Source organism: Rana temporaria, chromosome 3 (assembly GCF_905171775.1).
Source record: "Rana temporaria chromosome 3, aRanTem1.1, whole genome shotgun sequence".
Lineage (NCBI taxonomy): Eukaryota > Metazoa > Chordata > Amphibia > Anura > Ranidae > Rana > Rana temporaria.
In genome coordinates, this window is record NC_053491.1 from 17611446 (window position 1) to 17635599 (window position 24154).

General features: G+C 45.0%; 1 protein-coding gene across 1 annotated transcript in view; it reads right to left on the reverse strand.

The window, feature by feature from the left end:
• LRRK1 (leucine rich repeat kinase 1) overlaps positions 1-24154 on the reverse strand; it is a 305999-nt gene that overhangs the window by 90367 nt on the left and 191478 nt on the right. The window contains exons 16-18 of the mRNA XM_040342319.1: positions 14741-14905; positions 8552-8724; positions 3606-3726 (exon numbers count right to left, since the gene is read on the reverse strand). Coding sequence (XP_040198253.1) covers positions 3606-3726; positions 8552-8724; positions 14741-14905 — 459 coding nt within the window. The remainder of the gene's footprint in view (positions 1-3605; positions 3727-8551; positions 8725-14740; positions 14906-24154) is intronic.

A 24154-nucleotide genomic window follows, 5' to 3' on the forward strand; every position in this document is an offset into this window, starting at 1 on the left:
GGTCCGCGAGTCCCGCGGTCACGGAGCTTCGGACCGGGTCGCGTGCACGCGCCCACGCCCCCACGGCTGGGCTTAAAGAGCCACGTAGATGTACGTGGATGTGCCCAGCCGTGCCTTTCTTGCCGACGTATATGGGCGTGAAGGGGTTCTTAAGTGGTTAACCGCTTCAGCCCCGGACCATTTCGCTGGCCAAAGACCAGGCCACTTTTTGCGATTCGGTACTGCGTCGCTTTAACTTTTTTTTTTAATTCTTTATTTTATCTCTTTTTCATTCTAAATTGTTCCTTTTACAAATATATATAGCTTACATAAACTGTTACACAATTTAACACTTTCTTAACATTTTCTCGTCAGACATTGTTGCTCTTAAAGCGGGAGTTCACCCGAAAAATGTTTTTTAACATTAGATCGAGGCTCATTTTGGTAAGCAGAATCGGGTGTTTTTTTTTAAATCGAAGCCGTACTTACCGTTTTAGAGAGCAATGTTCTCCGCCGCTTCCGGGTATGGTCTTCGGGACTGGGCGTTCCTATTTGATTGACAGGCTTCCGACGGTCACATACATCGCGTCACGAGTAGCCGAAAGACGCGCGTGACGCGCTGTATGCGATCGTCGGAAGCCTGTCAATCAAATAGGAACGCCCAGTCCCGAAGACCATACCCGGAAGCAGCGGAGAACATCTATCTCTAAAACGGTAAGTACTGCTTAGATTTAAAAAAAAACACCCGATTCCCCTTTACAAAACGAGCATCAATCTAATGTTAAAAATGTAGTTTTTGGGTGAACCTCCACTTTAACAAGCTCTCCACAATCCCCCTTCTTTTCCACTATATATAGATATATCGTTGTATTCTCCCTTTTCCCCTAGACCACCCTTACCCTACCCACCCCAACCCCCAGCTACCCCCTCTAAAAAAAAAAAAATTCCCCTTCCCTTCCCTTCCCTCCCCCCGGCGTCCCTCTCCCCTCTCCCCCCCCCCCCTGCGTCACTTTAACTGACAATTGCGCGGCCGTGCGACGTGGCTCCCAAACAAAATTGATGTCCTTTTCCCACAAGTAGAGCTTTTATATTTGATCACCTCTGCGGTTTTTATTTTTTGCGCTATAAACAAAAATAAAGCGACAATTTTGAAAAAAATTCAATATTTTTGACTTTTTGCTATAATAAATATCCCCAAAATATATATATATATATATATATATATATATATATATATATAAAATATTTTTTTCAGTTTAGGCCTATACGTATTCTTCTACCTATTTTTTAAAAAAAAAAGAAATCGCAATAAGCGTTTATTGATTGGTTTGCGCAAAAGTTATAGCATCTACAAAATAAGGGATAGTTTTATGGCATTTTTATTAATATTTTTTTTTTTTACTAGTAATGGCAGCGATCTGCGATTTTTATTGAGACTGCGACATTAAGGCGGACACATCGGACACTTTTGACACCGCTGTCATTTTTAAAGCGATCAGTGCTATAAAAATGCACCGATTCATGTAAAAATGTCACTGTAAGTGAATGGGTTAACCACTAGGTGGCGCTGCAGGGGTTAAGTCAGTACTTGGGAGTGACACGTCACTGATGACCGTTCCCGATCACGGGGGAACCATCAGTGACACTGGGCAGAATAGGGGAATGCCTTGTTTACAAAGGCATCCCCCTGTTCTTCATTTGCCGACCGCAATCGCGGGCCGCCTGGGAACATCGAGTTCCCGGGACCCGCGAACACACTCACGAGGCACGCAGCAGGCGAAATTTAAAAGGGACGTACAGGTACGCCCATTGCCTGCCCTTGCCATGATTTCGACGTACATCTGCGTGCGGCGGTCAGCAAGTGATTAATCAGCACAAGGGGAGGTATTTACATTAAATGAGAGTGTCCCTTGTGCTGTTGGTTGCCGTCTTAGGCTGGCCATACATTATACAATTTTCCTTTAGGATTTACCAAAACCATATAATATGAGGTCAAACCTAAACACTTTCAATTTGTACGCAACCAGGCAGGGCCTTGCACTACATAGTTGAAGGTAAATCTAAAGGAAATTGAACAAGAAAATTGCAAAATGTATGGCCAGGCCACCCTTAGTTGAGGGAGAAAGGCAGAGCCAAGCACTGTGTCAAGTGGCTTGCTATGGGGGCACTCGGTAGGGGTTGAGGAGTGGACAGTGCCAGGGGGGGACCCGAGAAGAGGAGGGGACAACGCCGGCAGGGGACCTGAGAAGAGGAGCCAACAGCGCCAGCAGGGGACCCAAGTAGAGGAGCTGACAGAGCAGGCGGGGACCTGAGAAGAGGAGCTGACAGCGCTGGCAGGGGACCTGAGAAGAGGAGCGGACAGCGTCGGCAGGGGGGACCCGAGAAAAGGAGCGGACAGCACCGGCAGGGGACCCAAAAAAGGGGAGCGGACAGCACCGGCAGGGGACCCGAGAAGAGGAGGGGACAGCACCGGCAGGGGGACCCGAGAAGAGGAGCAGACAGCGCCGGCGAGGGGACCCGAGAAGAGGAGCAGACAGCGCCGACGGGGGGACCCGAGAAGAGGAGCGGACAGCGCCGGCAGGGGATCCGAGAAGAGGAGCGGACAGCGCCGGCAGAGGGACCCTGAGAAGAGGAGCGGACAGCCTTCGGCGGGGAGACCCGAGAAGAGAAGCAGACAGCACCGGCAGGGGACCTGAGAAGAGGAGCGGACAGCGCAGGCGGGGGGACCAGAGAAGAGGAGCGGACAGTGCCGGCAGGGGACCCGAGAAGAGGGGGGGACAGCGCCGGCGGGGGGACCCGAGAAGAGGAGGGGACAGCGCCGGCGGGGAGATCCAAGAAGAGAAGCGGACTGTGCCGGCGGGGGACCCGAGAAGAGGAGCGGACAGCGCCAGGACCCGAGAAGAGGAGTGGACAGCGCCGGGACCCGAGAAAAGGGGCGGACAGCGCCTGGACCCGAGAAGAGGGGCGGACAGCGCCGGGACCCGAGAAGAGGGGCGGACAGCGCCGGGACCCGAGAAGAGGGGCGGACAGTGCCGGCGGGGGACCCGAGAAGAGGAGTGGACAGCGCCAAGACCCGAGAAGAGGGGCGGACAGTGCCGGCGGGGGACCCGAGAAGAGGAGGGCCAGGGCTGCTCTGTACAAAATCATTACATAGAGCGGGCAAGTTGAATGATGCTGCCCATCAAACTAAGGGCATCGAAAAGCAGCAAAAAAAAGTATTGCTAGGGAATTATTTTATCTTGTATGAGCTATGCTTTTTTAGGTTATTTTTGTTGAGTACTGCTTTAATCCACAATTAGTTCTCTTCTACGCACAGGGAGATGCTAGAATCCAGGCCCGCAATACACTCACAGTCTTGTCTTTTACCAGATGCCACCATAAAACCAGCCCACCCAGAACCCCATCTTTCCTCCAGTTTGTGAGACTCTACTAGTCATTGAGCCTTTCACATCGTACTCCTGAATTAGAGAGAAAGGGGCTTAGATCTGAGGTGCGGTTTGTTTGATCACCAGATGAGTTCCATTCAATGTGTGACTGTCATATTTTAAGGTGCAGATAAAAGGAGAGCAAACTAAAAGAAAATCCAGTACACACAACCACACTAAAAAAAGTCATAGATTATTTACCAGTCTCCCTACTAGTTTCTGGGATCCAATTGTGCTGCCCACGTCCTTCATATTACAAGCCGCATGGAAGATCAGTTGTCGTAACCCATCCAAACCTTCAAGCGTCCTGCAGGAGAGCTCACTGGCAAAGAGAAAACATCAATATGAGTAATTATATACTATTAACAAGGAGAGCAAATTAGAGCTTTGGGTTCAAACGCAGAAGATTTCCAAGTTTCAGACGCCAAACGCGACTAAACGCGGTAACCCGCGTTTAGCAGCGTTTCGTTTATTGGCATTTTTAGTTTTTGGCCATTTAAAAAAAATTATTAAATTATATTTTTTTTAAACGCTTCTAAACGCAAACGCGGCTAAACGCGGCATGTAAATGCGGCAAAACGGATGTTTTGAACGTGGGTTACTATCTGTCAAGTTTAATCATTTAGGAGCAGTTGTAAAAACATCCCGTGTACATGAAGCCTTACTCCTGTGACCTGTTTTTAGCTGATCCAGGCTCTGGAAACATCCCAGATGTTGGGATCCACCTAGATGCCTGGACTGGCAACTAGCTCAGCCTCTCAGTGATCCGCTGAGAGCCTGAGCTAGCCGCTCCTGTCCTCTCCACAGCCCAGCGCTCCAGTGAGTGCTGGAGGGGCAGAGAAGAGAGCCAGAGACTGACAGTCAAGAGCTCTCAGCTCACTGAAGACTGACAACTAGGATTGCACCGATACTAGTATCGGTGCCGATACTGAGTATTTGAACTAGTATCAGTACTCGTGCAAATGCACCGCTACCTGAAGCCGATACTTTCAGGCTCGGTTCTTTGAGCCGTCAGTGGGTCTCCCCTGTTGACAGCTGATGTGCTAAAGAAGTCCAGTAATTGGAGCTCTCAAAAAAAAAAAAAAAGAGCAGTCGGAAATGTTTATTAACATTGCTCAGAAGCTGAAACACTAAAATAAAAAGAAACATTGTTTATTTGTATCTTACTGTTTCTTCATCTGCAGATCAAAGGGATCAACAAACCTCTGTTTAAGAAAGGAACTTGCTCAGATGTGCATCATCACAGGGTGACTAATTACCATCACAGGGTGACTAATTACTGTGAACGCCTCAGCATAAGTGTGCCAACGTCCCAGTATAGTGAAAATGGAGACTAATCTAGACTAGAAAAATATGGCTCAGATTCACAGACACTGGCGCATATTTATGCCGCCGTAGCGTATCTCCTTTACGCTACGCCGACGCAGCGCAGAGAGGCAAGCACTGAATTCACAAAGCACTTCCTCCCAAATCTGCGCTGGGTTTCTCAGGCGCAAGTCGGCGTAAGTGGAAGTGGGCGTGAGCCATGCTAATGAGGCGTGACCCCATGCAAATGATGGGCTGAGTGCCAGACAGATACGTATTGCCAACTGCGCATTCGCCGTCCCGTGGGCGCATCTCAGTGCGCATGCTCACAATCACGTCGGAACAACTGCCTAAGATACGTCGGATCACTGCCTACGGCGTGAACGTAACCTACGCCTAGTCATATTCACGTCCTATCTAAAAACTACGTAAAATACGTCGGCTTGTGTTCCCTTGTGCAGCCATTTGCATGGATGCTGCTGAGTTACACCTCCTTTATGGGGCATAACTTTACGCCGGACGAATGACTTTACGTGCACTGCGTCGGACGGACGTACGTTCGTGAATCAGCGTATCTCCCTCATTTGCATATGTGAATAGAAAATCAATGGGAGCGCCAAATACGTCCAGCGTAAATATGCGCCCACTCTACGCCGGCGTAGGCAAGTTACGTCGGTCGGATGAAGCCTATTTTCAGGCGTATCTTAGTTTCTGAGTCCGGCACACAGATATGACGGTGCATATGTGCACTTACGCGGCGTATGTCGAGATACGTCGGCGCAAGTGCTTTGTGAATCCGGGCCATTGACTTTTGGCAGCACACGGGTAACGAATATAAAAATCTATAGATATTTATTATAGAGATCTGTATATAAAAAAGTATCAAGACTTATAATATAGTATTACATCAGCATAGGAACCCAACACGTATTCCAATAACACTTCCAAAAACCTTATACTAATGCAAGTACACTCACACCATGAGAATACATAAACATGAAATAGTAAAAATAAATTTAAATATAAGGTTTGTGTCCTTGAACGTGGGTCTAGTATGCAGGATATTAATTCTTGCTTTGCTCAACATGTTTCGCGTGAGAACGCTTCATCAGGAGCATGGAGATCGTTTTAAAAAGGCAGTAGAGGGTTAAACCAGACACAGTCTGCTGGTAAGCAGAAAGAGAAGGGAAAGGGGAGGGTTCCTCCAATGTAATAGGTCTCGTAGCACCCCAAATGGAAAAATGTAGATCAGATGCACTAGCTGGGCAGGACAAGGAATAGCAATCTCTGCCCAATGATTCGTCCAGAGAGGGGTAATAGTAGCTAAATTCGTCCAGTTTACAAGCAACCGGGGGAGAGAGAAAGGAGAGCGTCCTCCGTAGAGCCTCTCCTGTGTACTGCCATTTGGGGTGCTACGAGACCTATTACATTGGAGGGACACTCCCCTTTCCCTTCTCTTTCTGTTATTGGAATACGTGTTGGGTTCCTATGCTGATGTAATACTATATTATAAGTCTTGATACTTTTTTATATACAGATCTCTATAATAAATATCTATAGATTTTTATATTCGTTACCCGTGTGCCGCCAAAAGTCAATTTTTTCTAGTCTAGATTAGTCTCCAAGTTCCTCTGTTTAACCCTTTATTAATCCTTATTTTACTATCTAATCAGCCTTAATTAACTCCCTATTCTCCTCCATTTAATTATTATTTTACTGCTTTTCTTTTTTTTTGTTCCCGTCTATTTTATAAATAATTACAACTTTTTTTTGTTTATTTTGTTAGTGAATATTTTTACATATATTAACATATATTTACACATTTCACATTGAAAAATAGCAAAAAAAAAAAAACGATTTAATTTGTAAATAACTTTTAGTTTAGAAGTGAAAACAAAACAGTTGCAGTAGGTATTTGTAGTTGGTATCGGCGAGTACTAAAAAAAAAAGTATCGATACTCGTCGTAAAAAAATGGTATCCGTGCATCCCTACTGACAACCGATCATTCAGTGGTCTTTGATCGCTCAGGTCTCAGTCTTAGAAGCAGCGGGGGGGGGGGGGGGGGCTAGATGCAGCATCGGGCTGACTATGCATCCATCTCGGTGAGTACCGGTATTTTTTTTTTTAAACCACTTAAGTCCCGGACCATTTCGCTGGCCAAAGACCAGAGCACTTTTTGCGATTCGGCACTGCGTCACTTTAACTAACAATTGCGCAGTCGTGCGACGTGGCTCCCAAACAAAATTGGCGTCCTTTGTTCCCCACAAATAGAGCTTTCTTTTGGTGGTATTTGATCACCTCTGCGGTTTTTATTTTTTGCACTATAAACAAAAATAGAGTAATTTTTTTTTAAACATGCAATATTTTTTACTCTTTGCTATAATAAATATCCCCAAAAAATCTATTAAAAAAAAAAAAACAAGATTTTTCCACAGTTTAGGCCGATATGTAGTATTCTACATATTTTTGGTAAAAAAAAAAAAAAAAATCGCAATAATCTTATATTGATTGGTTTGCGTAAAAGTTATAGCATGTACAAAAATAGGGTATAGTTTTATGGCATTTTTATTATATATTTTTTTACTAGTAATGGCGGCGATCAGCGATTTGATCGTGACGGCAACTTTATGTCGGACACATTGGACACTTTTGACACATTTTTGGGACCAGTCATTTTTACAGCGATCAGTGGTATAAAAATGCACCGATTACTGTGAAAATGACACTGGCAATGAAGGGGTTAACCACTAGGTGGCACTAAAGGGGTTAAGTGTGTCCTAGGGAGTGTTTTTAACTGTAGGGGGGATGGGCTGTGTGTGACACGGCACTGATTACCGCTTCCGATTACAGGAAGCTGTGACCAGTGTCCTGTCACTAGGAAGAATGGGGAAATGCTTGTTTACATCAGCATCATCCCCCCTTCTTCCTCACCGTGAGATGATCGTGGGACTCCCGGCGGACATGGAGTCCGCAGGACCGGCGGTCGGACTCATGGAGCGCGCGCGTCCACAATGTCGCTTCTGTCCGTGCCATTCTGCCGACGTATATAGTCGTACGATGGGTGGCAAGCAGTTAAGAAACCCATACTTCTCTTTTAAAGGGTTAATTCTACATTTCAGGAAAAAAAAAAAGTGAACACCCTACATCCTCCTTGGTCCTCGCTGTACCTCCATGGATGATTATCTGTCAGTGCCCAGACAGCCGGTGTAACACTCCGGGCATAGGCGTGCGCACAGGGTGTGCCAGGCACACCCTAATCACCCTGTGCAGAACATATTCCCCCTACTGACCTGGCTCCCCCTCCTTCCCCCCACAGCACTGCCTGCTTCCCCCCTCTCTCACCGGTTGTTGCTGTGGATGTTTTAGGATGAGTGGGGGAAGGGGCCAGTAAATATGCCATTTACTAGCCCCTTCCCTTTCTGAATAAACATCATGAGTGATCGGTAGAGTGCGTTTGAGCTTTGGGGTGCACACCCTAATGCCAAAGGCTGTGCACACCTATGACTCCGGGGATTTGAAATCTTTGCTCTTCTCCCACTTTCTGCAGCACGTCCAGGACAGATCAGAGCGATTCTCTGTGCCAGCGTTGACCAACCAAAATTGCTCTGATCCATCCTTGAAGCCCTGCAAAAAGGGGAGCATGGATTTCAAATCCTGGGATTGCTACAGTAGCTTCATGGGCACTGACAGTTAATCACCCACGGAGGTAAGTACAGTGGGGACTGGAGGGTTGGGGTGGGTGTACGGCGTTGGGTCACCTATTAATTTTTTCTGAAAAGGTGAACTTGCACCTCCAGTCAATGAAAAGAGGAAAAAAAAAAGAAAAGCAGACAATACTCACTGTAAGTGTTTGAAGGTTATATCAGGAAACCCTGTAGCCCTGGACCCTGACGGAGAACGGCAAAGAGCCAACACGTAGGCACGGAGAGTGGCTATTCTCTCCAAACGGAACTTGGTCTCTATGAAGTCGAGGTGTGTCCCCACCACTAAGACCACAGAATTTGGTGCTTTTGCCTGGAAAGAAACGGCATAAATAATAATAATAAATGCATGTGAGCCATCACCAAAGTGCAGATTCTAGATAAGATAGTCTGAGGGCTTTGGGAGATAAAATTGTCAATTAAAGCTTCCCATACACTGTTAGATTTTTATTCAAACATTCATATGCAATTCTGAAAAAAAAAAAAAAATTGTCACAGCATTCGATGATGCCACAAAAGAGTCAATGATTTTCATTCCAAAGTTCTATATTGTCAAAAGTATTGGGACACCTGCCTTTACATGAACTTAAAGCGGAGGTTCACCCAAAAAACAAGTATATAACATTACATTCTGTATACCTCAAACATGTACAGTATGCCGTTTTTTTTTTTTTGGGGGGGGGGGGGGGGTACATACGGTATTATCGCTATTTTTCACCTGGCTTCCGGGTACTAGCTCCCGCGGGAGTAGGCGTTCCTATGCAGTGGCGCAATGTCCTCTGGGACTTCGCCAAGATGATTGATGTGCCTGACAAAAACTTCACCCCGGCGGATAAGGCGCATCACGAGTTTCCGTAACTAGCCGAACTGCGAGTCGGCTCTATACGGCGCCTGCACAGTCAGCTCTACACGGCTCCTAGTCGGTGCGCAGGCTCCGTATAGCGCCGTATAGAGCCGACTCGCAGTTCGGCTAGTTTCGGAAACTCGTGACGCGCCTTAACCGCCGGGGTTTTTTTTTTTGTCAGGCACGTCAATCTTCTGGGCGAAGACCCAGAGGACATTGCGCCACTGCATAAGAACGCCTACTCCCGCGGGAGCTAGTACCTGGAAGCCAGGTGAAAAAAAGCGATAATACCGTATGTACACCCCCCCCAAAAAAAAACAAAAAAAAACAGCATACTGTACATCAGGGATAAGCAATTAGCGGACCTCCATCTGTTGCAAAACTACAAGTCCCATCATGCTTCTGACTCTGGTGTCATGCTTGTGGCTGTCAGAGTCTTGCTATGCCTCATGGGAATTGTAGTTCTGCAACAGCTGGAGGTCCGCTAATTGCATATCCCCGCTGTACATGTTTGAGGTATACAGAATGTAATGTTATATACTTGTTTTTTGGGTGAACCTCCGCTTTAAATGGCATCCCAGTCTTGGTCCGTGGGGTTCAAATTTTAAGCTCCAGAAGGTTTTTACCCCTTTTCATGACCAGGGCATTTTTTGCTATCTGGCACTGCGCTACTTAAACTGGTGATTGTGCGGTCATGCATTGCTGTAGCTAAACTAAGTTTATATACATTTTTTCACATAAATAGAGCTTTCTTTTGGTGGTATTTTATCATCGGTTTTTATTTTTTTGTGATATAAATGAAAAAAGGCAGAACATTTTAAAGAAAAAAAAACTCTGCCATAAAACACATCCAATAAAAAAAAAATCTAGTTTTTTCATAAATTTTGACCAAAGTGAATTCTGCCACATTTTTTATTTAAAAAAAAAATGTTTATTGATTGGTTTGCATGAAAGTTTTAGGGCCAGATCCTCAAAAGGGATACGCCGTCGTATCCCTGTTTCTATCTATGGAACTGATCCACAGAATCAGTTTCTCATAGATAGGGAGAAGATCCGACATGTGTAAGGGACTTACACTGCCGGATCTTAGGATGCAGTACCGCAGCCGCCGCTGGGGGCATTTCGAGTCGGGTATGCAAATTAGCACTTACGGAGATCCACAAAGCTTTTCAGCTTCGTTTTTTCTCCGTAAGTTTTAGTTTGCAAACGCAAAATTAGGGCTGCTTTTACAAAGTGTAAAATTAGTACACCTTTTAAAAGTAGACCCTTCTTTCCCGCGACGCTGTTATTTTTTTTTTTTTTTTCCCCGCCGTATCTTTTTTATTTCCAGGCGCAACTTTTTTTACCCGGCGCGATTCACAAAACTCGGCGTAACGTAAAACCGCGCAATGCACGCCGGGAAAATGACGTCGTGAGCATGCGAAGTACGGCCGGCGCGGGAGCGCGCATAATTTAATTGGGACTCGCCCCATTTGAATAGGAACGCCTTGCGCCGGCCGGATTTAAGTTACACAGCCGAAAATTTCTAGGTAAGTGCTTTGTGGATCGGGCACTTAGGTAGAAATTTTCCGGCAGTGTAACTTAAATGGGAATTTTTAAGTTACGGCGGCTGGCTGTGGATCTGGCCCATAGTGCCTACAAACTATGGTATATTTGCTGGTTTAAAAGTGTGCCTATGTGTAATGTGTGTATAGTGCGCTGCTCTTACTAACACATCTCTAAGTTTCTCATCCCAGCTTTGCAGGAATGAGAAACACAAGAGGCCCAGGTTCTCAAAAGAGATACGACGGCGCATCTCCAGATACAAAGTCCGAAAATGAAATGAGAGAGTGGGTAACCGCTCAAAGAGAACCAGGTAATCTGATTCCTGTGGTCCGAGCCAAGGGTGCAGGCAGTGCAATCAAAATGCAGGTTAGGATGAAGGAAAAAAGGTGGGACAGCCGCACTCCAAAAAAACTCCTCCTTTAATTAAAAATCACAAAATACATGCCACAGCAAAAAACAGCACAACAAAAGAAAAGCTGACGTTTCGCACTATGCCTTAGTGCTTCTTCATAGCTGAGAAGAAGCACTAAGGCATAGTGCGAAACGTCAGCTTTTCTTTTGTTGTGCTGTTTTTTGCTGTGGCATGTATTTTGTGATTTTTAATTAAAGGAGGAGTTTTTTTGGAGTGCGGCTGTCCCACCTTTTTTCCTTCATCCTAACCTGCATCTCCAGATACGCCGTCGTATCTCTGCCTAGCGCCGTCGTATCTATGCGACTGATTCTTAGAATCAGTTACGCATAGATATCCATTAGATCCGACAGGCGTAAGTCTCTTACCCTGTCGGATCTTAAAATGCGATTTTTTTTTGCCCGCTAGGTGGCGCTTCCGTCGATTTCCCTGTCGAGTATGCAAATTAGCTAGATACGCGAATTCCCAAACGTACGCGCGGCCGACGCAGTAAAGTTACGACGTTTACGTTAGGCTTTTCCCGGCGTAAAGTTGCCCCTGGGTCTATGAGGCACAGTCAATGTTAAAGCGGGAGTTCACCCATTTATAAAAAAAAAAATTTTCTCCCCTTAGCTTCCTGTTCGTTCGGTCTAGGGGAATCGGCTATTTGTATTAAAATATGAGCAGTACTTACCCGTTTTCGAGATGCATCTTCTCCGCCGCTTCCGGGTATGGGCTTCGGGAGCGGGCGTTCCTTCTTGATTGACAGTCTTCCGAGAGGCTTCCGACGGTCGCATCCATCGCGTCACTCGTAGCCGAAAGAAGCCGAACGTCGGTGCGGCTCTATACTGCGCCTGCGCACCGACGTTCGGCTTCTTTCGGAAAATCGTGACGTGATGGATGCGACCGTCGGAAGCCTCTCGGAAGACTGTCAATCAAGAAGGAACGCCCATTCCCGCAGCCCATACCCGGAAGCGACGGAGAAGATGCATCTCGTAAACGGGTAAGTACTGCACATATTTTAATACAAATAGCCGATTCCCCTAGAGAAAACGAGCATCCATCTAAGGGGAAAAAGTGCCCTCTAAGGGTGAACCCCCGCTTTAAGTATGGCCGTCGTTCCCACGACGAAAATTTATAAAATTACGTTGTTTGCGTAAGTCATCTGTGAATGGTGCTGGACGTAATTTACGTCCACGTCCTTGCGACGTCATTTAGAGCAATGCACGCTGGGATTTTTTAGGGACGGCGCATGCGCAGTTTGTTCGGCGCGGGGACGCGCTTCATTTAAATGAAACACGCCCCCTACCCGCCGAATTTGAATTCCGCCGGGTGATTTACGCTACGCCGCCGCAACTTTACAGGCAAGTGCTTTGTGAATAAAGCACTTGCCCTGAAAAACTTGCGGCGGGGTAACGTAAATGAGATACGTTACGCCCGCACAGAGATACGCCGATCTCTGTGAATCTGCCCCAGTGATCGTTCCCTGTGTACAGACAACACAGAGCTCTTGGTCGTAAATGTACACAGCTAATCAGCATTTTTGTTTGCCTATACAACCGCTTTAAGCAGTTTAATGAGCAAAGATGAGAGGCCCCCAAAATCCTTCACCAAAATGACTCACTCGATCCCCCTACTTGTATAATATGATCATCATCAACATAAAGGAGGCAGAACACATGTATGCCACATTCAGTAGAACAGGGCTCGACAAATCCCGGGCGCCAGGTCGCCATGGCGACTAGAAATAGGGTCCTGGCGACTTGGCTTGGGGGGGGGGGGGCAAAAAAAAAAAAAAAAAAATTTTGTGAGCTGGCACCATCTGGTGGTGAGCAGTTGGTATTACAAGTTATTACCACTAGATGTGTAAGCTGGTGCCATCTGGTGGTGGCCGTTGGTATTACAAGTTAACCACTTAAGCCCCGGACCAATATGCAGCCTAAAGACCCAAGGTGTTTTTACAGTTCGGGACTGCGTCGCTTTAACAGACAATTGCGCGGTCGTGCGACGTGGCTCCCAAACAAAATTGGCGTCCTTTTTTCCCCACAAATAGAGCTTTCTTTTGGTGGTATTTGATCACATCTGCGGTTTTTAGTTTTTGCGCTATAAACAAAAATAGAGCGACAATTTTGAAAAAAAAGCAATATTTTTTACTTTTTGCTGTAATAAATATCCCCCAAAAACATATATAAAAACATTTTTTTTCCTCAGTTTAGGCCGATACGTATTCTTCTACCTATTTTTAGTAAAAAAAATCGCAATAAGCGTTTATCGATTGGTTTGCGCAAAATTTATAGTGTTTACAAAATAGGGGATAGTTTTATTGCATTTTTATTTTTTATTTTTTTTTTACTACTAATGGCGGCGATCAGCAATTTTTTTCGTGACTGCGACATTATGGCGGACACTTCGGACAATTTTGACACATTTTTGGGACCATTGTCATTTTCACAGCAAAAAATGCATTTAAATTGCATTCTTTATTGTGAAAATGACAGTTGCAGTTTGGGAGTTAACCACAGGTGGCGCTGTAGGAGTTAGGGTGCACCTAGTATGTGTTTACAACTGTTTGGGGGTGTGGCTGTAGGAATGACGTCATCGATCGTGTCTTCCCTATAAAGGGAATGACGCGATCGATGCGCCGCCATAGTGAAGGACGGGGAAGCCGTGTTTACACACGGCTCTCCTCGTTCTTCAGCTCCGGGGAGCGATCGCGACGGAGCGGCTATAAACAAATAGCCGCGCCGTGGTCCCGGATCGCTCCCCGAGCGGACCCGACCGCCGCATGTAGCGGGGGGGGTCCCGATCGGACCCCCCACCCGCTAATAGGCGAGGACGTACCCATACGCCCATGTGCCTGTACGTGCCATATTGTGGACGTATATGTACATGGGCTGGTCCTTAAGTGGTTAAGCATTACAAGTTAAACAGCAATTCTAATGTAATTTTTCACTATTTTCACTGCCATCTTCTTCCCTCTAATTAGAACCCCCAAACATTATATATATTTTTTATCCTAACACCCTAGAGAATAAAATGGCGATCGTTGCAATACTTTCTGTCACGCCGTATTTGCGCAGCGGTCTTGCAAGCGCACTTTTTTGGGGAAAAAATACACTTTTTTTAATTAAAAAAATAAGACAACAGTAAAGTTATCCCCATTTTTTTTTATATTATGAAAGATAATGTTACGCCGAGTAAATTGATACCCAACATGTCACGCTTCAAAATTACGTCCGCTCGTGGAATGGCGTCAAACTTTTACCCTTTAAAATCTCCATAGGCGACGTTTAAAAAACTCTACAGGTTGCATGTTTTGAGTTACAAAGGAGGACTAGAGCTAGAATTATTGCTCTCGCTCTACCAATCGCGGCGATACCTCACATGAGTGGTTTGAACACCGTTTACATATGCGGTCGCTGCTCACGTATGTGTTCGCTTCTGCGCGCAAGCTCGTCGGGACGGGGCGCGTTTTCTGGCTCCTAACTTTTTTAGCTGGCTCCTAGATTCCAAGCAAATTTGTCAACCCCTGCGAGTAGAATATCATCTTACCTCGATATTGAGAAGCCAGTACAGGAGATTGGACACCGCCTCCTCCCCCAGGGCCAGGTTCCACACCACGACGTACAAGGCCTTGTCGGTAAGGAAGCATTGGTTCACCGCAGCCACCGTTGCCGAGCCTCCCATGTCCCACACATGGAACTCCACAGAATCGACCTACTTAAGCAACACAGGACAGTGAGTGGAACGCTAAATCACTGCAGATCAATTGCACTAAAAAAAGATTTCTTATGTAGCAGAAAATTAGTCAATTTTTGTAGCATCATTTCTAACATTTTACAATAATTTTCAGGCACATGGCGCGGCTGAGGTGCATCTGGGCCACTCATTCTCAACCAGGGTTCCTCCAGAGCAACTTTTTCTCAACATTTTCAAAACGGAGGAACCCTAGATATAACTTTCTGGTCCCTGCTGAAATCTACTACCTTGGATTGCGAGCATAATTCGATCCGGAAACATGCTTGTAATCCAAAGCACTTGTATATCAAAGCAAATTTTCCCATAAGAAATAATGGAAACTCAAATGATTCGTTCCACAACCATTTATTCATAAGTCCTTCAGTTTATAGTCCATATAAAAAAAGATTGTAGCAATGTGATTGGTTGTGTAACCATAAAATGCTCATCCACAAATGGAAGCCTCCACAAGGGGATTAGACGCAAAATCCAGCAGGAGCTCCAGAAATTGTTATTTAAAGGGTTCCTTCATGTACCTTACATACTGTATATCCAGTGAAGTGACCAGCCTCAGGTGACACCCAGAGATGAAACAAATCCTCATACATAAGTTGTACCAGTTTATCTGCGGTTTTCTCATCCAAACTACAAAATTTATACAAAATTAAAAAAATATAAAATGTAGCGCCAACCTATGTGAAAAAATTTTGTTTATCCACAAAGTGGCCCCAAATGGACAGACACCCTGTAGGGAAATATGTCCAAAAACTTCACTGGGTACACGATGGGAAAAAGATCATATATACCATGAACAAAAAACAACTGATGATCACGGTTAAATATGAATAAGTGAACCAACAAAGGTAAATAAAGTAATTAATAAGTCCTGTAAAAGTGTGTGACCACAAATACAATTTATAATTGAAAAAGTCCCATGTATATATGTGGGGGTGGTTCTTTATGATACATTCATAGCTTGTGACTACGTTCAGATATTTCCCTCAGTTGAGAAAGCAACACCACTTCACACGGAAAGGCAAAAACCTCTTCTCATGGACATTCCTTGGTAAGTTAAAAGATGAATACTCTTACCGACTCCCGTTGACCCACATCTCACCGTACGGTGGGTAGGTCTCCAAGGCTTATATGGGCTCAGATACCCTCCAACAGCACCGATGAAGGAAGAAATCCTGATTCTGATGTTCCTGAAGGAGATTGAAGTATTGGCCCCAGGAGCGTCCGTGAGATGGTGTGGAATAAATACTCCAGGTTTCAGAGGGAAAAAAGGGAAAAAGAACACCTCCTCATAGTGTAGAAAAATTTAATAAAATCTCTCAAAAGATATAAAAAATGTTCCACAGCAGAGAGAGAATCCAAACAGTACAGATGTATATAAAAATCCCGACAGATAAAAAGTTCCACACTTAGGTCACCACAGCAGGTCACATCACCACAGCAAATCAAATCAAGAGAATCAAGATCAAATGGCGTAGTGAAAATGATTGGAGTCCAGTGTAGCCGACCGGTTTCGTCCTCATAGACTTCTACTAGGGCATGGAACTGGACTCCTTCACCTCCACACGCCTATAAATAGCCCCCATAATTGCCTACCTGTTGTCTATGCATGCCACGCCGTTCCCATCCAGCGTGCGTTCCACAGCCTGTGTGTTCCCCTTCCTGCGCTCCACGCAGCGGAAGTGAGCCACAAGGATCTGACGAATTGTAGGGGGTAATCACAAAAATCTCCTCCTCCTGTTTCACGTGTATCCCTCTGTCCAATGCGAGGGAGTGTGAGTGGATAGCCCCGCCTTGCACCCGCTGTCCAATCCGAGTCCAGGGCTCAGCACAATGCTGTCCATTGCTGAACTGGTCTTCCATGGGGCCGGCGATGACGGAAGCGCTAGTATCATGTGACCGCTTCATGCGCGTCACCCACGTCCAGACGTAGTGACGCCGTGCACTCCATCACAATGACGGAAGTGTCGGTGCCATGTGACTGCTTCATGCGTGTCACCCACGTTAGAACTTGGTGACGCCGTGCGTTCCATCGTGAGCATCCCAGGATTCATTGGGAGAAAAGGGATTTAGCGCAGTAGCGTTAACCCTTCGCTGCGGAACAAGTACATTAACTCCTATGCGGACGAATACTGGTATACAGTGTCCCATAGGTGGGAAGATCATAGCTGGCGTGTACATGCAAGAATACAAGTGTGCAACGTCTAACAACCGCGTTAGCAAGTGTATGGATAAAACTCATGGGGAAACAGAAAAAATATATAATACAATACATAGACAGCTCAGTCAAAACCATTAATGAAAGGGGGTTTATGAAGCTGTACTGGACTATTTATCAGACTATTAAGATTGATTGATGAAAGAGTTCACGTCCCATTCCACGTTGAGGCCATGGGGCGTGTAACTCTTAAGTTGGTAGATCCAGAACACCTCCAACTTTGACACGCCACGAGTGGCGGGTTCACCCCGCCAGTGGGGGACAAAATGGTCGATAATCTGGAACATGGTCCCTTCCACTTTTTTGTCGTGGTGTTCCAAATAGTGTCTGGGGACCGTATGTTTTGGATAGCCTTTAAGTATCTTGGCAATATGTTCACCTGCCCTTGTGGAAAAATTCCGTATAGTACGTCCAACGTACTGTTTTCCACAAGGGCAGGTGAGGAGGTATACCACATACCTCGTGGCACATGTGGAAAATTGTTTTATGGGAAATTCCATCCCAGTGACGGTGGACCTAAAGCTGACAGACTTCTTTTTCTGGACATTATAAACACATACCTTACACCTCCTACAGGGGTGATACCCCTTAGAAAGAGGGAAGAAGGTTGGTTTAATGGGGGGGTCAGGAACATTGGGTGCGATCTGGTTTCTCATAGACATGGCACCCCTATAGATCACGGCAGCATCATTTGGGAGGGTTGGTCCCAATGTAGAATCACTCTTTAATACCTTCCAGTGTTTCTGGATGATAGACTTGATCTGCCTATGCTGTATAGAAAATGTTGTGAAGAAGGAGTTCTTAAACCTATTTTCTTGGGCCGACCTAATTTTTTCTTTTATTAAAGTTGTTCTATCTATGTATGAAATCCGTTCTATTTCCTCCTCAATATTGCTCTCAGGGTAACCCTTATCCACAAATCTCCTTTTAAGGACATTTGCTTGATCTCTAAAGTCCCCTAAATTGGAGCAATTACGTCGGATTCTTAGAATCTGGCTACGTGGAACTGATTTCAGCCATGACGGATGATGGCAACTATCAACTGGGATAAACCCGTTACGATCGGTCTTCTTAAAATAAGTTTTGGTCTGTAATTGATTATTCTCCACGAAGATTTCTAGATCCAGGAAATTAATGTTAGTGGAGCTAGCCTCATAAGTCAAACTAATTCCGACTTGATTCCCATTAAGGTAAGTCATGAATTCATCCAGAGATCCTCGGTCTCCTCGCCAAAGGAGGAGGATGTCGTCTATGTACCGCGCCCAGAGAACTTGTTCCGCAGCGAAGGGTTAACGCTACTGCGCTAAATCCCTTTTCTCCCAATGAATCCTGGGATGCTCACGATGGAACGCACGGCGTCACCAAGTTCTAACGTGGGTGACACGCATGAAGCAGTCACATGGCACCGACACTTCCGTCATTGTGATGGAGTGCATGGCGTCACTACGTCTGGACGTGGGTGACGCGCATGAAGCGGTCACATGATACTAGCGCTTCCGTCATCGCCGGCCCCATGGAAGACCAGTTCAGCAATGGACAGCATTGTGCTGAGCCCTGGACTCGGATTGGACAGCGGGTGCAAGGCGGGGCTATCCACTCACACTCCCTCGCATTGGACAGAGGGATACACGTGAAACAGGAGGAGGAGATTTTTGTGATTACCCCCTACAATTCGTCAGATCCTTGTGGCTCACTTCCGCTGCGTGGAGCGCAGGAAGGGGAACACACAGGCTGTGGAACGCACGCTGGATGGGAACGGCGTGGCATGCATAGACAACAGGTAGGCAATTATGGGGGCTATTTATAGGCGTGTGGAGGTGAAGGAGTCCAGTTCCATGCCCTAGTAGAAGTCTATGAGGACGAAACCGGTCGGCTACACTGGACTCCAATCATTTTCACTACGCCATTTGATCTTGATTCTCTTGATTTGATTTGCTGTGGTGATGTGACCTGCTGTGGTGACCTAAGTGTGGAACTTTTTATCTGTCGGGATTTTTATATACATCTGTACTGTTTGGATTCTCTCTCTGCTGTGGAACATTTTTTATATCTTTTGAGAGATTTTATTAAATTTTTCTACACTATGAGGAGGTGTTCTTTTTCCCTTTTTTCCCTCTGAAACCTGGAGTATTTATTCCACACCATCTCACGGACGCTCCTGGGGCCAATACTTCAATCTCCTTCAGGAACATCAGAATCAGGATTTCTTCCTTCATCGGTGCTGTTGGAGGGTATCTGAGCCCATATAAGCCTTGGAGACCTACCCACCGTACGGTGAGATGTGGGTCAACGGGAGTCGGTAAGAGTATTCATCTTTTAACTTACCAAGGAATGTCCATGAGAAGAGGTTTTTGCCTTTCCGTGTGAAGTGGTGTTGCTTTCTCAACTGAGGGAAATATCTGAACGTAGTCACAAGCTATGAATGTATCATAAAGAACCACCCCCACATATATACATGGGACTTTTTCAATTATAAATTGTATTTGTGGTCACACACTTTTACAGGACTTATTAATTACTTTATTTACCTTTGTTGGTTCACTTATTCATATTTAACCGTGATCATCAGTTGTTTTTTGTTCATGGTATATATGATCTTTTTCCCATCGTGTACCCAGTGAAGTTTTTGGACATATTTCCCTACAGGGTGTCTGTCCATTTGGGGCCACTTTGTGGATAAACAAAATTTTTTCACATAGGTTGGCGCTACATTTTATATTTTTTTATTTTTGCACAATTATCCATTGGTATGTTGGCTGCCCACAACCACTGATATATAGTATACATTTTTTCCGAGTAGCGCAATATTTTTTGTATATATTTACAAAATTTATACAGCTTGTCCAAGCTTTCAGAAAGCAAGGGGGCAGGGAGCCGAAGTTACACTCAGCAGAGGTCAGTGAACGGCGATTGGAGGGAAGGGACACAACCCCCCATTCACACAGCACACAAGAAAAGAGCTGAGGCTGTCAATCGCAGGCTGTGTGCTGGAGCTTTCTCCCCTGTCACCTTTTTATCAGTTGGTGTCAGGCAATCCGCCATCAGGAATTATGGGGCCTCTTATACAGCTTCAGGCATGGGACCCCTGAAGCAGAGAACCGGGGGGGGGGGGGTGTTGCCGCCTCAAATTGAGAAGCGGGGGGTGCCGCCGCTAATTGAGAAAATTGAGAACCGGGGGGGGGGGGTGTTGCCGCCTCAAATTGAGAAGCAGGGGGTGCCGCTAATTGAGAACCAGGGGGGGGTTGCCGCCGCTAATTGAGAAAATTGAGAACCGGGGGGGGGGGTGTTGCCGCCTCAAATTGAGAAGCAGGGGGTGCCGCTAATTGAGAACCGGGGGGGGGGGGGTTGCCGCCTCAAATTGAGAAGCAGGGGGTTCCCCCCGCTAATTGAGAAAATTGAGAAGCGGGGGGGTGCCGCCAATTGAGAAGCAGGAGGTGCTGCCGCCGCAAATTGAGGTCGGGGGGGGGCTTTGGGTGCTGAAGAAACAAAAAAAAGGGGGGGATGCCCTGGGGACCTCTGGGCCCATTACAAAAAAAGAAATAAAAAATATGTTAAAAAAAAAGGGGGTAGCCATCCGGGGCCTAGGGGACCTCTGGGCCCTTTAATAAAAATAAAAATAGAAAAAAATATTAAAAAAAAATGAAAAAAAATGTAGAAAAAAAAATGGTGGTTGCCATCCGGGGCCCTGGGGACCTCTGGGCCCTTTAATAATAAAAAAAATATATATATATAAAAAATTTAATTTTTTTTTTAATAAAAAAAAAAAAAGGACGGGGGGGCGCCATCTGGGCCCCTTATAGGTGTACTGCCTGTACCCCCCTGATGGCGGCCCTGGTGTCAGGGAAACTTGTCATGGGAAATTTTTCATGTCTGAGGTTTATAACCATATTGACCTTTTATGAACTGAATTGTATATTTTTCACTTCATGAGTCATTTTATAATTTTTTTTATTTATTTTATACACTTGTTTTTGTAGGGGCGTCCTTAAATTTTTGTCATGTGTATTTCTGCACTGTGAATATTCTTATAGATTAGCGCACCCGTTTCTTTTAATTATATATTAACCACTTCCATACCGGGCCTATTCTGGCACTTCTCTCCTACATGCAAAAATCATAATTTTGTTGCTAGAAAATTACTCAGAACCCCCAAACATTATATATGTTTTTTTAGCAGACAGCCTAGGGAATAAAATTCCGGCCATTGCAACTTTTTATCTCGCACGGTATTTGCGCAATAATTTTTCAAACGCTTTTTTTTGGGGAAAAAAACGGTTTCATGAATTAAAAAAATAACAAAACAGTAAAGTTAGCCCAATTGTTTTGTATAATGTGAAAGATGAAGTTACACCGAGTAAATAGATACCTAACATGTCACGCTTTAAAATTGCGCACACTCATGGAATGGCGCCAAACTTCAGTACTTAAAAATCTCCATAGGTGTCGCTTATTTTTTTTTTACAAGTTTTTTTTACAGAGGAGGTCTAGTGCTAGAATTGTTGCTGGTGCTCTAACGCACGCGGCGCTACCTCACATGTGTGGTTTGAACGGCGTTTACATATGTGGGTGGGACTTACATGTGTGTTCACTTCTGAGTGCGAGCTACCGGGGATAGGGGCGTTTAAAAACTTTTTTTTTTATTTTACTCAATTTATTTTATTTTTACACTTTTTTTTACATTTTTTTTTTTTATCACTTTTATTCCTATTACAAGGAATGTAAACATCCCTTGTAATAGGAATAGTGTGTGACAGGTCCTCTTTATGGAGAGATGCGGGGTCAATAAGACTCCACATCTCTCCTCCAGGCTGGAAAGCATGAGATCGTGAAAAACAATTCACAGATCTAATGCTTTCAGACGCGATTGTGGCTGTGTTTACATTCCGGTACCCGGGCGCGATGTTATGATGTCACCGACGACGATCATAGAGATGACTGGTGACCATCTGGTCACCATTCTACTCTATGCTTTCCATCCGATGCCGGCGGATCATTTCTCCGGGTCTCCGATGGCAAGGGAGAGCCCGGAGAAGCACCGGATGGCGACAGGAGGGGGGACTTTTGCCTGCAGGGGGCGTGCTCGCCGCCGCCGAGCCCGTTCTGCTGTGATTATTCACAGCAGAAGCCGATCTGCGGGTGACGGGCACTCGATGTCCTCCGGCACCCGCCGGTCTTCTATAAGACACACAGAACAGGATCTGCTTATGTACACAGTGGCTAGGCACACAGTTAACCCTTTGATCGTCCTAGATGTTTAACCACTTAAGGACCTGCGCACGACTATATACGTCTCTTTTTGAAAAGGGATATCTTGGCAACGGCAGCAGCTGCTGCCACAAACGAGATATCCATCTTTTTAGGCGCCGGTCCCTTAAACGATAATGGTGGTCTCCGTGGCAGATTCGCCGCAAGATCACCGTTATCAGCGCCGGGAAAGGGGCGCCCCTCCCGCCGCTTACCGGAGCATTTATTGCATTTTAGCCCAAATATGAGATCTGAGGGCTTTTTGACCGCAGATCTCAAATTTAAGAGGACCTGTCATGCCTTTTCCTATTATAAGGGATGTTTACATTCCTTGTAATAGGAATAAATGTGATCCAATTTTTTTTTAAAACTGTATTAAAATAAATAAAATCAAGTAAAATAAATAAGAAAAAAAAAATAAAAATTTTAAAAGCACCCCGTCCCGACGAGCTCGCAGGCAGAAGCGAACGCATACATGAATCCCGCCCACATATGAAAACGGTGTTAAAACCACACATGTGAGGTATCGCCGAGATCGTTAGAGCGAGAGCAATAAATCTAGCCCTAGACCTCCTCTTTAACTCAAAAAAATGTAACCTGTAGAATTTTTTAAATGTCGTCTATGCAGATACGGGTAAAAGTTTGACGCCATTCCACGAGCGGGCGCAATTTTGAAGCGTGACATGTTGGGTATCAATTTACTCGGCGTAACATTATCTTTCACAATATAAAAAAATGCGCTAACTTTACTGTTGTCTTATTTTTTTATTCAAAAAAATGATATTTTTAAAAAAAAAAACACACTTGTAAGACCGCTGCGCAAATACGGTGTGACAAAAAGTATTGCAATGACCACCATTTTATTCTCTAGGGTGTTAAAAAAAATTATAATGTTCCAAATAATTTCCTAGCAAAAACATTTTTTTTTTTTTAGCACTGATCACTGTTTCCCGCAAAGTGTCAAAAGTGGCACTCCGAAAATCATACGAAAAATGCTGCATTCTAAATCGATCATACGATAATCAAGTCGTTAGTACAGAGCTTTTGAGAGCTGATCAGGACAGTTCATCTGATATTATTATATCGGACATACACGGATTTATTATTTTTTTTGTACGATGCCAGATCTTACGATTTTAGTTTAATCAGTACAGCGGTCGTTCAAAAATGCAATACAAATGTATTACAACACATGACATCACCTCCGAATTTTTATTCTGTCGTACGAGAATTTTCTCGACTTTAGTAAACTCTTCAGATTCGATCTGACTGAGATTAGCATGCAAAAAAAAAAAAAGCGGACGATCAATCCTCCAATAATCTCATCGTGTGTACAGGGCATTAGTGTGCGATTTGTCTGCCGCAATATTGCATTCCTGCTATAAGTTGCTAATCGCCGCCATTACTAGTACCAAATTTGCCGGCGTAGAAGACGAATGGGCGTATAAGACGACCCCCTATTTTTCCAGGAAAAATGTTGGTTTTGGAATATACTCGCCATATAAGACTACCCCCTTCCTACTAGTCTGTCTGGAAGCTGAGGGGTAGCCGGAACCGCTGACAGAAACAGGCTTTTTCAAATCTCACTGTGCCATTACACAACATTACATGCCTCACTGTGCCATTACATTACATTACATGCCTCACTGTGCCATTACATTACATGCCTCACTGTGCCATTACATTACATTACATGCCTCACTGTGCCATTACATTACATGCCTCACTGTGCCATTACATTACATGCCTCA